Below are 16,763 nucleotides of genomic sequence, written 5' to 3'. Positions count from 1 at the left end.
GGTCGAGTAGCTTGGAGAATGGACTCGGCTCTTTGAACCTCACGAGGAGATAAGTAGTAGGGAAACTAGGGGTTTGGACCCACGCTTCACCATGAGAGAGGTCGGGTAGTTTGGGGCTTGACCTGCTTGTTGACTCTTTACGGGAAGGTAAGTCGTAGATAGGCAGTCTAGGGCTAGACTCACCTATTGACTCTTTATGAGAGGGTAAGTAGTCAGGTAGCCAATGGCTACACCCATGCGAGAGGTCGAGTGTTGGCCTTGCGTAGGTCGGTTAAGTGTCATTTAGGGGTTTTGCTCTTAATGAGCAGGTCGTCTATATAGACTTATGTGTTTCACCCTATTTGTTAAACATGTGGTTGAATAGCCGCTGATAAGTAGCCCCTCCATTTTTCAGGTCGAAAGGCATGGCCGTGTAGCAGTACAACCCCCTGTATGTGATGAATGATGTTTTCTCCTTATCTTTGGGGTTCATGCAGATTTGGTTATATTCTAAATAAGCATCCATTAAGCTCAGCATATGGTGACCTGCTGTGGAGTCCACTATCAATTCGATTCGAGGAAGTGGGAAGTTGTCTTTTGGGCAAGCCTTGTTCAGATCGGTGAAGTTAACACACATTCTCCATTTGTTGTTGGTCTTTTTCACTAGCACAACATTGGATAACTAGTTCAGGTAGTGTGTCTCCTATATGAACCTTGCTACTAAGAGCTAGTTGAACTCCTTAGTGATGGCGGTGCATTTCTTGGCTTTGAAACTTTGGCACTTCTGCCTGACCTTCTTGACCTTGAGGTCCACCCGCAGGTGGTGTTGGATTATGTTGGGATCAATCTCAGGCATGTCCTCGTGGCCCTAGGCAAACACATCTCGGTGCTCTGTGAGGAGCTGCTTCATAGCTTGCCACATATCAAGTCCCATCCTGCTGTTGGTCTTGATTATGGTTTCGGGTGGCATAGGTCTAGGGACAATTTTCCTTTCCAATACCCACATCCATATTTCTCTAAACAACTACTTTTCCTCATTCTTTGATTTCTCTCCCTCTTGTGCATTGAAGGCTAGCATAGTTGTTGTATAGTGATCTTCACCACCAAGCCTTCCATGTTCAAGCAAACCACTGTAGAAACACCACCCAAGCCATTGTAGCGACCATCAACCTCATGATGTCTTGCACCCCATTGCATCATGTCAAGCACGCTGCCAGCCACCGAATGCATCAAGATGCCATGATGATCTAGCCACACGTCCATCCCCACCAAAGCCCACTCTTGGCTGTCATACTCGTCACACCAACAACCCTCAGTCTCCGTTATACCAAGCTGCAAGGCATCTTCCCTGGCCCATAAGAAGCTCAAAGCGTTGCATGCTTCTTCAAGTCCAGTAACCAAACCGAGAACCACCATAGAGTAAACAAGCCACACGTGGACCATGAGCCAGTTGCTACAGACGTACATATCGATAGAGAGACCAAGAGCTCAACCGAGCATTGTTGACATGCCAACTATGTAACCCAACCCCATGAACCACTAGTCACAGTGTCTCCTCACTGGAAGAACACAACCTCATGCTCCTCCATGCTAAACCAAGCCATGACCATTGTGAATAGAATGAAAATGCCCTTGTTTTAGACAACCTAAAATAGAGCAGCAAGCATACACCCCCGACAACCACCCCTCCACATCATGAGTTTCACCCTTATAGTGAGAAGAGGGAAAGAGAAAGTGACGGGGAGGAGAGAAACTAAAACCCAAAGGGGGGGGGGATTTAACTTATTGAACGGCACCGTTTTCTCAAGAGATGGTATCTTTGTGGGCCAGGCTAATTTTTTAGATATTTTGGATGTTTTAGCTAAGGATCAAGAATATAAAACACAAGTAAGGCTATGTGAGCATTGTGGATTAAGTACAAAAGGATGCCATAGTTGTGGAGAATTTTATTAAATAAATTTGTTGTGTTCTAATGTCATGGTATGTTGAGAAGTTGATGTTTATATTAAGAATTTGTGGTGTTCCAAGGTAATTATTTGGAGTAGTTGAGTTAAAACAGTGAACTCTATGTGTAATAGAGATATTGGAGATTTTATCTATACTGTGAACTATGATTTTAGGTGACAAATGGTAACTCTTCGACCCCATTCGAGATCGGGGCGTTACAGATGTAGTCTGCGTTGTTGTGAGATGTCGTCTGATGGTAGGTGCAGTAGTGGTTGCCTCGATTTTGGTTATCAGCTTCCCAAGTGTTTGGTCTTCCTTCCTCCTATATAGACAACGTAATGTTGTCTTATTGAGGTCCTAGGCCTCTTGAAAGGGTTGCCTCATCCCATCTCCTGTCTTGCTGGCTTGCCTTGGCCTTCTTGGGGGCTTTGGCTTTGCTTGAGGCCTTGGTATTTTTGTTTGCCTATTCCAGATCTTTCTTTCTGGGCTTAGTCAAGGCTCAAAGTGTCTTCCGCATTGATAAAGCCATAAGCTTGATCTATGAATTCCCATAGCATGGTGGGGGTTCTCCTTGCCGACTCTGCCATGAACTGGTTTCAAGGCCATACATTTCCAAGGAGTTTTGCCATGGTGATTGTTTCATCCTGGTCATCCATCGTCGTATGCTCCTTGTTGAGCTTGGACAGGTATACCTTCATGCTTTCGTTCTCCCTTTATTTGATGGTTAGGAGGTATATTGTTGGATGCTTTCTCCTCCTACTGGCCATGAATTGTATGAGGAATAGGCAAGCAAGTTCTCCAAAGCTGTCATCTGATATTGGTGGCAACAACCCTAACCCCCCTCTTACTACCTCCTTCAAGGTCAGTTATAATACCTAGGTCCATAATTTGGCCCTGGTTGTGAAAATTTTAGCCCTTTTGGTGAACGACACTGTTTAGGTAAGGGATCTCTTTTTCTTTTCATGTTTTTCCCTCCCCTACCCTACAACCTCATTTGTTGTGAGCTTCATCTTGCTGCTTGCATTTTATCTTCTCGATGGTTTTTCAATTTCAGTTTCTACACTTCTGAAGATTCCTCCACCCAATCTCTATTATCTCCATGTCTAGGCAGTTTGAACTTCCTTTCCGTTTTTGAGTTCTCTCCTTTATTTCATTTCCGTCCATCACTCGAGTCTCTCCCTCCTATTTTTATTGTCTTCTACTTGCAGTGCATTTCAATTTTTTTCCATCCTCTCAAACTCTCTCTATCCATGTCTCTCATGCTCTCGGTTCTCTCTCTTAAGAGTCTTTCTTGTTCACTGCAAACCTCCATGCAGTCATCACTCACTGTTGCGGCATCGCTAGCCTCCGCACACAACCACCATCTTGACAACTTGTGGCTTTCATAGATGAACCAGCTAGCCACTGCTCGCCCCCTCAACCTCACAATTGCGGGAAAACAATCACTGCCCAAGCACCAATGTAAGCCACCGTCGCTGAATATATTTTTCAGATAGTTGAATATATTAGCTGAAGGTCAGATTACGAAACATTGGGTGAGATGACTTATGAATGATGGATTAAGCATAAGGAATTTCTATATGAGTATTGGCGAAGTTTATTAAGAAATATTATTGTGTTATGATGACTTAACATTTTGGGAAATTAATTATATTGAGGAAATTAGTTTGAATCAAAATTTCTATATGATATTGAGAATTAGAGTTTGTATTTATATTGTTGAAATATGAGCTTAGGTTATAAGAAGTAACTCTCCGACCCCTACGGGATTGGGGCGTTACATTAGTGGGAAGGTTCCGCAAGCAATCTCCCTGAGGAAACTATGGAGGGTTATATGAGCCTTAAAGGTCTTTAAGTGTTAAAGGGGGTCCCTGAACCCATCGTACATTTCCATTTGAGAGACCTTGAACTTGCAGCGATTACCTCGACATTATAGGGCAAGTTTATGCTGGTGAGTAGTTGATCCATTGATGAGGAGGTGCCCATCCTCCTCACCATCTCCTCATGCTTGTCCATGATGCTTTGTAACTCATGGTGCATCTTCCTTTTTTCTTCTTCATCGGTGTTTACCTCGCCAGTACTCCAGGATTCTTCTTACTCATTCCTACTTGGCCCTGCTTCATCTTGCAGTTCAGTGTTGACTCGTCTTAGAGCTTCATTTTCACATCGAAGGTTCTTGACTTCTTCTGCCATCTTTCTCATACCTTCTTCCATCTCTATGAAACATCCTTCCATGTTCGTCGATGTCTCTTCTTGTTTGTGGGTTGCTTGTGAACGTGTAGTAACTAGCATACGAAGGACATGTTACATCTATAAAGATCTTATAGACAATGCCACTATTAAGATTGTGTTTTGTACACCTGTGTTAAGTTCCTACAACTCAGGCCGGGATGTTTCTACCTCTAGTCACAAAGACTTATGTGGGCTCAGTGGTGATCTAGAGTGCCTCCGATACTAAAGCCAGTACTTCGTCTCAGAGAATTGTAGGAGAATGTTAGAGTTCAACGAGATTCATTCATACCTAGAGCATGACTTGTATGCGAGGTTTCAGGGGGTTATTCCCATGCCTTATGTCAACGGTTTGTGTCACGCCCACAGTTGCCTCGGTCATGGCCTTTAATGTGGCGTGGTGTTTGAGATGACGCTATTAATGCGACGTGGCTCTCGGGATGGCGTCTTGACGGTTGGCATTTGGAGCAGTCACTTCTTGTCCCCATTGTTAGAGGATGGAGGGTTGCCCATGCCTTCCGTTCATTTGCTGGCATATATCTTCTAATGTTGGGCATTACAGGCGAGTGTCAAAGTCGGCGCATCCCGCCTGCTTCGACTTGTTTCTTGCACAATGAATTCCCTTTTTGCAAACACAACTTGTGGGCCAGACTCTTTTGGTGATTCCTAGGTTGTGGATGCTGAGTTCACATTGAGATTTTTTAGCCCTGCAAATTCTTCTTATCGCTATGGTTGATTATGATATATGCTATAGTTTCTACGACTCGTGCCATATGGGTTGCTAATAGGAACGAGCCCCTCAAGACCTCCTCTGGGATTCTTTTTAGAGGAATTCTACACATCATCTTACACCACACACTTTACATATTTTAATATTATTTTTTATTATTTATTATTTTTATTATTTATTATTTTATTTTATTCTTGTTAAACTAATTAAGTTGTTCTATTTATTATTCATACACTACATATTTATTATAGAAAAAATTAAAAAAAAATATAATGTGTGAAGTGTGAGGATGCTAAATAGAATTTTCCTTCTTTTTATATCAGAAGACGGTGATGATCTAGTCGTATTAGACGGAGAAAAGAAGATTATTTGGCCATGAAATGTGATAGGTTCTGTTCCTTCGTGGCCAACCTGGTCAACAAATCGCGCGCCCAACTTCTAGATTTCGGGAACCTTGTCTTGCACGAAAACGTTGCCAATTCAAAGAAATGCTACCAAAGATGAAAATGAGTACTAATACAATTATAAATGTCGAGAAAGTGCAGTTCACATCATGGAAGATCGGCCAGTCAGATCCAGCCGTTGGAACCTTTTCTCTCGGTATTTCCTTTTTTAATCTTCCAGAAATATACAATTGGAATGGCAGTAGCCCTTACTGGCATGGTGGGCCATGGAATGGTCTGATCTTTATTGGACTACAAACCAGTAATTCTCGATTTCTCGATGGATTTAATCTTATAAATGAATTACAAGGATCGTTCTAATGTAGAATTTGGCAAATTGGTCATCTGCTTTCGAGGATGAATGTAGAATTTGAATAGAATAACAATAGTTTGGACTTGGTGTCTCTGACATTTTACTAATATACTTTTAAACTCGATTTGTTTATTGTTAGATTAAATGAAGGTCGTTTACATGTTAGACCAGGATATTCAAGTAAACCCACAAATATCACATATAGATCATTGACTATCATGTGCCGTGAAGAAAAAACTCCTCATGATGCAATATACAATTACATTATTAAAATTAAGTAGTATTCGGCGATACGCCAGTACTTTTCAATGATTCATCATGACTTTTGGTGGCTTTTGATAAGGTTAGAAAAATCCAAATAATGTCACTGGAAATTTGTTCAAGTTTGAAATTTGAAGGGTTCAAAACAGGATAGTGATATCTGAAAATTCTATGCAAATAATATACAGGAGTATGGAGATATCACGCCCTGCTACATTAGAGATTCAGAAGTATGAAGAGAAGAAGCAACAAATCAGCAATGCGCTTGGCATCCAAAGTCGACTTCTTCACTTCCACAAACATGAAGAATCGATCCGACAAGTTATGGGACTCGTTCGAACCAGAAACTTGTCATATCTCCTAGTACTCTTGATATCTCTTTCTTGTTTGGAGTTTGGATGTACCATAGACACTATCACAGCACATCAATTCATCAAAGACCCTGAAATCATAATTTCCAATGGCGGTGACTTTAAACTGGGATTTTTCAGCCCTTCAAATTCAACCTATAGGTATGTTGGGATATGGTATGCTAAAGTTAATGCGTCTTATGTCGTATGGGTTGCTAATAGAGACAGGCCCCTAAAGACTTCCTCTGGGATTCTTACTATATCCGAAGATGGCAATCTAGTGGTATTAGATGAAGAAAAGAGGATTATTTGGTCATCAAATGTTACAAATTCAGTTTCCAATCCAAGTGCTCAGCTTTCAGATTCCGGGAACCTTGTCTTGAAAGAAAACAATACCGGTTCAATCTTATGGGAGAGTTTCCAACATCCTTCTGATTCATTACTGCCAAAGATGAAAATGATTACCGATACAATAACAGGCAAGAATGTGCAGCTAACATCATGGAAGAGGCCATCTGATCCATCCGTTGGAGCCTTTTTTGCAGGTATTTACCTTTTCAATCTTCCTGAAATGTTCATTTGGAATAACGGCAAACCCTATTGGCGTAGTGGTCCATGGAACAGTCGGAAATTTATTGGAATACCGACCATGTATTCTCTATATCTTGATGGATTTAGTCTAGTAGACGACAAAGAAGGAACATTCTATTTGACTTATGATCTTTCAAACAATTCTATGTTATCACATTATACCTTGAGTTCCGAAGGAAATCTAGAGGAATTTAGCTCCATTAATGGGAAGGATTGGGGAGTCACGTGGTCATCTTTGATGTCAGAATGCGATATTTATGGCAAGTGCGGGGCATTTGGAAATTGTAACTCACAAAATTCACCAATTTGCAGCTGTTTAGAGGGGTTTGAGCCAAAGAATATACAAGAATGGAATGGAAGAAATTGGTCTAGCGGGTGTGTGAGGAGGACACCCTTGCAGTGTACGAGGGTGAACAGTACTGGTGGAGAAGAAGGCCAAAAGGATGGGTTTTTGAGAGTGACGATGATGAAAACGCCAGACTTTGCAAATTGGTCCTCTAACATGGAGGATGAATGTAGATACCAGTGTTTGGAGGATTGTTCTTGTGTAGCTTACGCATATGAATCTGGCGTTGGGTGTATGTCCTGGAGCAGTGACTTGATAGACTCACAAAAGTTTTCAATTGGAGGAGTTGATCTTTATGTTCGTGTGGCCTATTCAGAACTTGGTAAGTTGTTTTTTATTTTATTTTTTATTTTCGAAGTTTATATTACGCTTCAATTCATGCAGGACATGTATCTGCCCATAAAAAAGAGAATAGAGAAAAACTAGTTATCTTGTAGCCTACTTGGGATGAATTAGTTTGATGCTTCTGATTTGCAGATAAAAAGGGAGAATTGAAAGTAATCATCACTGTCACAGTGGTCATAGGATCAATGCTCATCGCCATTTGCACTTTCGTTTTATGCAATAGGATGGCTAAACGAAATGGTATAATGCATATTCCTTCAGCTTAGTTATTTACAGATGGCTAAACCATCAAGGAAAAAGAAAACTAATGAAATTTAATTGTTCAAAATAGGAGGAATATATCTAAAATTTCATGGTGAAGGAAATCTTGCAGTCAGCATGAACAAAGACAAACTTGAGGAGCTACCGATACTTAGTCGTGAGGAGCTCGCAAGTGCCACAAACAACTTTCATCAATCTAATAAGCTTGGACAGGGTGGATTTGGTCCCGTTTACAGGGTAATGGTTGCACCTCGTAGAGGCTTATTGCTTAATAGCTTGATTGTATAGTCATTGGGTTGTTTTTTTATAGGGAAAATTGCCAGATGGACAAGAAATTGCAGTTAAAAGACTCGCAAGAACTTCAGGACAAGGGCTAGAAGAATTTATGAATGAGGTGGTGGTGATTTCTAAACTTCAGCATCGGAATCTTGTTAGACTCCTTGGTGGGTGTGTTGAAGGAGAAGAAAAGATGTTGGTCTATGAATACATGCCAAACAAAAGTTTGGACACATTTCTTTTTGGTTAGTTAATTCTGGTGCCTCATTTTAGTATCCTTAAATATATGCTAGTCTAGGATTATGTATTTCACGAGTCGAAATATGATATTTATGGTTGTGATATGTCTAATCCTCATTTTATTTTTTCTTATTTTTTTTTGATTAAATTTATTAGATCCAGCCAAACGAGAGTTTCTGAAGTGGAGAAAACGCTTCAACATTATTGAAGGAATTGGTCGAGGTCTACTCTACCTTCACAGGGATTCGAGATTAAGGATTATTCATAGGGACCTAAAGGCAAGTAACATATTATTGGATGAAGAGCTAAATCCAAAAATATCAGATTTTGGATTGGCCAGGATTTTTGGAGGTGATGAAGACCAAGCCAATACTAAAAGGGTTGCCGGAACATAGTAAGTATCTTTGTTTGCTCAATTCAATTACATACTATTGCTAATATTGGAGATAACAATACCTATATCTATTCAATTGTTCGAGCTCAGCGGATATATGTCCCCAGAATATGCAATGGAAGGGTGCTTTTCAGAAAAATCAGATGTCTTTAGCTTTGGAGTATTATTACTTGAAATAGTGAGTGGAAGAAGAAACACTAGTTTTTATTATGATGAGCAAATCACGAGTCTTTTAAGATTTGTAAGTCTCTCTTATCTTATCACCTCTTTTTTGAAAACCTTGATTGCTTACTTTGCATAATATTTTAGTATATACCCTTTGTATTGATAGAGAGTAGTGTGAATCAGATGTTGCCAGAAGATCATGTTGTATCAGTATCCAAGTTGAAGAATCTCAAGTATTTTTTCTCTAACATACTAAAATAATTCCAATCATGTTTCATGTTTACAGGCATGGAAAATGTGGGAGACAGACAATATTGCTGTTTTAATAGATCCCGTGATATCAGAACCATGCTTTGAAATGGAGATATTGAGATGTATACATGTTGGGCTGTTGTGTGTGCAAGATTTCGCTAAAGATAGGCCAAGTGTGCATGTTGCTATTTCCATGCTGAAAAGTGAGATTATTCAGCTGCCTCATCCCAAGCAACCTGTATTCACTGCAACTCAAGTTGCTGCAGAAAGGGAGTCGTCAAATCGCCTACGAATAGGAGGCAGTGTCAACAATGTCACTATTACAATGGTTCATGGTAGATAGATGACATGTACTCTGAAAAGTTTGAAACAATCATTTCGATAGAACCTGCATTTATTTGGTGAATATAATTCTTAGTTCTTACTAAGTCAGTCTATGATTTAAGAGATTTATAGGTTTCAGGTCATGATCTTCTCAATTAACCCTGATATTGTCACAAAATCAGAGCATTTAATAGACTAAAATCAACGAATTCTGATTTTCAATCCTCACTTTTAATTTTATTTATTTTTTAGATTTTTATTTTTATTATTTTTATTTTTTATGGAGGAAAGGTTTATTGTCAAAATTGGAGAGCATAATCCTTACTTTGTGGCGTACTCGTTTAACAGTCACTATTTTGTCGACCAAGTGAGCTCGGTAACTCCTTTGCACCAGCTCATGATTGATGGCATGAAGCCTCCTGCCTTCAGCCTTATTGAACTAGGGTTCAACTATTTCTTTTCAGGTTTTTCTTCAAACAGATTTAAACAATACAACATAAGAGGTTTTTTGGGATGAAAAAATTTCTTTGGGACGAAAAAAATTCGTCTTGAGGTCATCCCAATATCAATGTTCCAAAAGGGCTTTTTGGGATGAAAATCAATTTTTTCCAAAAAACATTTTTTAGGATAAAATTGAGCAAAACTGTTTGATAGGGTTTGAACGGAAAAATATTTTTAGTTTTAGTTTTGTCCTAGATTTCTGGTCAAATGGTAAAACCATTACGTTCGACCATGAATTATGTTCGCCCATACTTCGTGAGTGGTTGACCAAAATAAATTCGTTCGAATGAAAAAGCAGTTAATTTTGGTGGTCGAACATACAACTTTGTTTGAACGCATTCGATGTCATGTTCAATGTCGTCAGTAAGCATATGAATGATTGTAACGTTCGAACAATTTATGAGTGTTGTTGAACGTCTATTACGGATTACGTTCGAATGTTCTGTATCACTATTCGAATGGTTTGATTACTTTCGTTTGAAAAGTTTTTGGTTGCTCGAAGAAAGTACTTGATTTTACCCAATAATGAGAAACCAAATTCACATACATAAAATCTTAAAAAAATGCATAATAATTTGTTCAATACACATAAAAGTAATCTCATAAGTGCAAACAAAATAAATAAAATAGTACTAGTGTTCATCGTATAGAAATAGATATAAAATTTGTATGTATAATGTAAATCAATTGCTTGGAGGCCTGAATTGTTCCATAAGCATCTTCATTTGTAGTTGCATCTCTCTCTTGAACTCCTCTTGTTGCTGTTCTTATTGTTTAATTCGCATATCTATGTTTGCTTGTTGCACCAATTGAGCCTCTAACTCATGCTGCATTGTCCTAAATTCCTCGATCTCAGGTCTTGCTTCCTTTAATATTCTAGAGCTGTTGAGGGCATTATTGGACGATGAGGAAGAGATAGAAGCCTTGACACAGTAACCCAAACCTCTCAAATATTCTTAATATAGATTGTAAAAATTTCAACATCACATGTTGATAAATTTTGATCTGACGAATATTCAGCACGTAGGGTAACCTTTTTTTTCCTAAACATAAGACAAAGAATTAATATTGGCACAAATATTTAAATATGTTTAATTAAAACAAATAATAATATTTAAATATTTTGACAATGGTCGAGATGAGTCCTCTCTCCATTACGATCAATATGTGATGCAATATATAATTTTGTTAGATCGTAATTAGTACCTGGCTCTTGTCACAAGACACATATTGTATATATATAAAGTCATTATAATACATCCAAATAACAAACTATATATAATCAAATATATAAAATAGCATTCCCAATTTCTTAGAGAGGCTATGGAAAGATTTTGAGCCTGCATGATGATGAATCTTCAACTTCAATCTATTTATTTTATTTATAGAACCTCGCTTTTGCATAGAAGTTATAAATATTAGTAAGGAAAAATTATAAAATATGACGCATAAAACAACTAATTTACCTTATATGCTAGATCTTCAAATATGTCACAAAGTCTTTTCCAATTGGAAGGTCAAACATCTTGAAAAGGATGTTGGCGTGCCTCGTCCTTGTTCTCAAACTTATTATAATGCTCATGACAAATTATCTTATATTTATAGAATGCATTATACATAAACTCATCAACAATTTTACGCTCTTCTCTGCGATCAAACTTTAATTCGAAATTATCATTGAAACAACATATACACAAAAAATTATTATTTGCATATTCCATATTTTGCATACATATTAAATAATTTTAGAAATAAATTCAACATTACCAAACAACACTTCTTGATAAATTCTTTCACATCTTGGGGGATTTTATGTGGCACCCCTGACTCTCATGTACGGAAAGGCGGGAATTGTAACGCTGGGATGATGATAACACGGGTCACACACCCCAAACGACAAGTGCTAAGTGTGTGTACATGCAGAAAATGTATAACAAAAATCATATCGGATAAATAAAGAATAATCAACTAAGTACCAGAATTTTAAATACAGATTCACCAAACTAAAAGCATTTCAAAAGGTTATATAGTTATCCAGTAAAATATCTTACAAAGACAAAATACATAGCCATAAAGGGGAAATAAATCCCATCCCAACAAGCAACCCTAGGTCACTCCACTGGCGGAGTAGGTACCTCAAGCTCGATGTCCTTATCTGCATCAAAATCTGCGATTCTGTAAAACAGAGCCGCATGATAAGAATATCACATGTGATTATGAGTTTTAGTAAGTAACCAATCGAACAACTCAAGAGATAAAAATACATTTAAACAATCAACATGTATGCATGCACATGCTGAAATATGCATGAGACCAAAACAATCATTTTTTTTTAAATGACCATTTTTACAATGCATGCCAAAAATCCCATTTGGCCCAAAACAAGTCTATTAAAGAAATAACTACCATTTTCTCAGTAAACGGCCCAAGTATAAAATTACGAAAATGGTTCACATATCCATTTATCAAAATATTTCATTTTCCCAAAAAATGGCCCACATATCTAATTATCCCATATGCACCATAATCTCCTCTAAGAACCATCCGCACACCATGACTCCTTTCGTCACATCATGTGTAACGACCGTGCATGTGACTTCGAAACGAGCGATGCCCAGCTCCGTACTCAGCATGTTTGTGACTAGGCATCCTTTAGCCCTCACTAGTAGAGGGGCTATGGATTTGGCACGAGAGCGTTACTATTTCGTCTGATCCCGTTGTGGCCTGGTGATAACCCATGGGATGTCATTCAGTTTTATCTGCTTCTGAGTGACCAGAGGAGCTCCACCGTGATAATGCCCCATCTCGGCTTGGGATCGTGATACGCACGCACCTAAAATCATTTCTCAACATGAAATCCTAGTTTTCATTCTTAATACATGAAAATGCATGAAACATAATAGTGGATGTCATGACACACTACACAACAGATAAAAGAAACTCAAACACCACCAAACTCTACAAATATACCCAATCTCCAATCAGACACAAAAATCCACACTCCTTGGACCCAAGGCTGGCACAACCAAACAGATTGTAGAACAATATATTAGTGTAAAAATGTATTTAAATCTCATTAAATTGTTTGAAAAATTACTTACAATGATGAAAAGGAAAAACTCTAGAAGAACGAAATGCACAAGCACCTGATTAATGCCAAAAGTAAACCTCAAATAAAATCACCAACAAGAATGATTTTTGAGACTGAAAATGAAACTTGAAATCAAGGAAATTCAAAGTGAAAAATGAAGGAAAGGTGGGCTGATTTACAAGAAAAAAACTAGAAGATAAATGGTTGGACAATGGTTTTCAATGCAAGAGAACACACAACCAAGCAAGACCAAAATGGAGCTCACATCTTGGACCAAAACAGGGCACAGGTTGGGGCCAAAAATAGAGCACAGTTTGGGGCCAAAACAGAGCAAGGTTTGGGGCCAAAATAGAGCACAACCAAATGCATGGCACATGGATTTGGAGAAGAAAATAGGGCACGGGTTAAATGTAAAGGGTTTCTCAACCTAAATTCAGAATACCAAAGGATGAGGGAAAGAGATAGAATTGAGCAAGGAATGGCATGATGGGCTGACCTGCAGGGAAAAGAAACCAGATGAAGAGAAAAAAACTAGAAAGAAGTAGGGAGAGGCACGATTTGCAACAAAGAAAAAGGGAATCAAATAAAGGAAAAGAAAGAAAGGTAATACCAACAAAATTTGCAAAAGAAAAGAAAAACAAAAATGAAGAGGAAGAAGAAAGGCAGTGGTGTGGCAAGGAAGAAGAAGAAAAAGAAACAAATCCTTAAGGGCAATTCAGCTAAACGACGTCATTTGAGGATGAGAGGGCCGGGCTGAAAAGCCCATAGGTTGGGCTTCCAAAACCAAATGGGCTAAGCCCAAAAGAGAAGTAGACACACGCAAAACAAGCCCAGTCTGAAAAAGAAGAGGTCCAAAAAATAAAAAAACACAATAAAATAGATAAAAGATAAATAAAAACACTACAATTAAATATTAATAAAATAAACAATAAACCCAACAATAAACTAAATTAAAATAGAGAGCAATTTAAATATTAAACAATAATTAATATCAAGAAAAGCATATTAAAATAAATTTCACAACTTAGTAATCATAAAATAATACTCTGAAAATTATGATAAATTTTAAAAAAGAGAACCACTAATAATAAATAAAATAATTATTTAATTAAAATGCACGAAAATATGGGGTATCACATTTTATGTCATCAACTCGTAGCCAAAGGTGCATAAATTCATTATTGATAAACTCTTTCACATCTTGGGGACTTTATACATTACCAATACATCCAAAACAGGTCAATCATCTGTATAAGTTTCAATTGACCATTCGCTCTCATCATCTGTTGATATTCTAGATGAGTCAACCTTTTTCTTAACTATCGTATCAAAAATTTCAGCCTCAATATCTTTCTTATGTAATGGAATTATCTCATATTAGCTAAAATCCACAAGCAAGTTAAAGACGGGTTGATGCTAATATTAATTCTAATGGCCAAATGGCCATTAGAATGGTGATTCTAGTGCAAATGGCCAAATAACTGCGACCCCAACTATTAATTCTAATGAAGCTCTGCTTGAGGCTAATATTGACATTGGAATGAAGTATTCAGGAGATGGTTTGGTGGGTAGTGATGAATCGCATCCACCGACTGATAATAATGGCATCCATGATGTGGGGACTTTATTAATCAATACGGAAGTAACTGAGTTGATGATAGAGAACCCAAAACTTGATACGCACCAGGTCTCTATAGGTTTGACAGTGACTAAGAACGTTGATGGAGGTAGATGTTGCTATCCCTGTTGATCATGTTTTGTCGTCGGTCCCTATTTCTGTTATGGAGATTTCTTCATCTGAAAGTAAGGAGAAAATAGGGGTCGTGAAAACTCTTCCCGAGGTTGAGGGTCACTTTGTGCAACTAGTTGAAGAGATCATTCTAGAGGGGTCTTGTTCTGGCGATGGGCTAGAGAATGATGTCCATATATGTGCTAGCTTTGAAACTAATCTAGATGATAAAATAGAACACATAGCAAAAGGAAAAAAATTATGCCTTTGATAATGAGAAGAAAATCAAGGATGAGAAAGTTACACAATTGAGGAGTTCTACCAAGTCTCGAAGTAGGCCTCCCAAATTTAATCAATGTTAAGCTCAATTTTGTATTGGAATTTAAGAGGTCTTGGCACCTCTAAGATTAGGCTTCATAAGCTAGTCTATAAATTTAAATCTAGTATTATTGCTATTGTTGAGCCTTTCTTGCTTGGTAGCAGAATATGGAGTCTTCAATGGTCTCTTTGATTGTTGAATGGTATTTCTAATGAAACTGAAAATGGAAAATTATGGGTTTTATGGAAGGAGGCCTTAAATGTCAAAGTTCTTCATCAGGGCTCTCAACACATTTCAGTGGAGTATTCGAGAGATGGAAAATTGATTTGCATTTCGTTTGTCTATGCTCACTATACATATATCGGCCATAGAGAACTTTGGCCTACTTTAGCTACTAATATTCCGAGCGGGTCTTCTTCGCTCATTTATGGGGATTTCAACATTATTTGGGTGGATTCTGAATGTCAAGGAGGTCAACATAGGTCACCTCTAGCTGTGGAAGAGTTCAATTCTTTCTTTAATTCGGTGGGATTATCAAAAATGGGGTCCTCTGGCAATTCTCTTCCGTGGTGTAATGGACATTCTGGCTTGTCATGTAGCTGGGCGTGTTTAGACCAATCATTATTGAACTCGGTAGCTATTGTGAAATTTCCCAGTGCGCTGACTCATTCAAATGAGTAGCACAATCCCAAGTTTAGAAGGATGTCGTGTAATAATTAGGAATAAAATTTCTAGATCGTCTCCTCGGTGAATGTTGTTTAAATCCAAACTCATATAAAATAGTGAAAAGTTTCACAAATAAAAGTGGTGGTATGTACAATGAATGGAAGAGTGCAATGGAAATAAATAGTCATAGACTAGATTCATATTTTTAGATTTTTGAGTGTCGAAATGGAATGTAGAAAACTAACAAATTGAAGTTAACAATTAAGGACCCAACTACGCTAAATAATTTTAATTAATCTGAAAATTAAATAATAAATCTGAATTTATTTAAGTCCTAATTAACCTTTAATCAATCTAAGATGCAATTGTAGTGCATATTTAATGGAAGCTTAAAGAAATAAGAAAAATAACTAACATAAAATAAAATAAACATCAAATAAAATGCCCAAACTTTTAAGCCAAAAATATTAAGAATATACCATAAACTTCAAATTGAAATGAAATAAAAAGTAGGGAATGAAAAAAGCAAGCCAAATGGATGGAGATGAAGATTGAAAGCAGTGAAGGAGAGGCTCGATTGTAGCAGCAATTGGACCCCTCAAGGAGCTCTTCAACGGCTCTACAGTGCAGACCCAAACACCTCTATCCTTATGTGCTTGAAAATGAAAATCTGTCCAAGAGAAATATGTGTGCCGTGTGAATCAATTAATGCCCAAAAAAATAAAATTGATGCGGCGCTGAAATGGCCCCCAAGAGATATTATGTGCTTGGCGCAGGTCAAAGTCCCAATATCAAATTCATTCTGTACGGCGCTACATAAACCAAAATGCCAAAGAAAATTTATATATGTGCAACGCTCTAGGTCCCGTAAGCATGAATGGACTGGGCTCCAGTGAAAATATGTGTGGCATCCCTTGTTCCAAGTCCAAATATGTGTTGCCGTGCCATTGACTTTTCAAATTAAAATAATGAATTTTAAAACCTCCTATGGGCCCCTCAAGCATGTGACTT

General features: G+C 37.8%; 1 protein-coding gene across 2 annotated transcripts; it reads left to right on the top strand.

Annotated features, from left to right (window-relative positions):
• Window positions 1-6,000: 6,000 nt before the first annotated feature.
• On the top strand, window positions 6,001-9,554 carry LOC122278768 (G-type lectin S-receptor-like serine/threonine-protein kinase At1g11330). Of its 2 annotated transcripts, XM_043088962.1 has the most exons (7): window positions 6,002-7,511; window positions 7,667-7,774; window positions 7,866-8,032; window positions 8,106-8,316; window positions 8,468-8,705; window positions 8,796-8,946; window positions 9,157-9,554. In XM_043088962.1, exons 1-7 carry the CDS (start codon window positions 6,074-6,076, stop codon window positions 9,463-9,465), a joined length of 2,622 nt encoding a protein of 873 aa, XP_042944896.1. In that variant the 5' UTR covers window positions 6,002-6,073; the 3' UTR covers window positions 9,466-9,554. The 2 variants fall into 2 exon arrangements, with proteins under 2 accessions (XP_042944898.1, XP_042944896.1); XM_043088964.1 differs by lacking the exon at window positions 9,157-9,554 and having other exon boundaries at window positions 6,001-7,511; window positions 8,813-8,947.
• Window positions 9,555-16,763: the final 7,209 nt, after the last annotated feature.

The sequence above is a fragment of the Carya illinoinensis genome, chromosome 10, assembly GCF_018687715.1.
Source record: "Carya illinoinensis cultivar Pawnee chromosome 10, C.illinoinensisPawnee_v1, whole genome shotgun sequence".
Lineage (NCBI taxonomy): Eukaryota > Viridiplantae > Streptophyta > Magnoliopsida > Fagales > Juglandaceae > Carya > Carya illinoinensis.
The sequence above is the reverse complement of the archived record's forward strand: the minus strand, read 5'-3'. Positions and strand labels throughout refer to the sequence as shown.

Bases quoted from the DNA above. Each gene is read 5' to 3' on its own strand.
- LOC122278768 (XM_043088962.1), top strand. From the start codon at position 6,074: ATGCAAATAATATACAGGAGTATGGAGATATCACGCCCTGCTACATTA. The intron at 8,033-8,105 runs GTAATGGTTGCA...GTTTTTTTATAG, and splicing joins GATTTGGTCCCGTTTACAGG to GGAAAATTGCCAGATGGACA. The intron at 8,317-8,467 runs GTTAGTTAATTC...TAAATTTATTAG, and splicing joins TTTGGACACATTTCTTTTTG to ATCCAGCCAAACGAGAGTTT.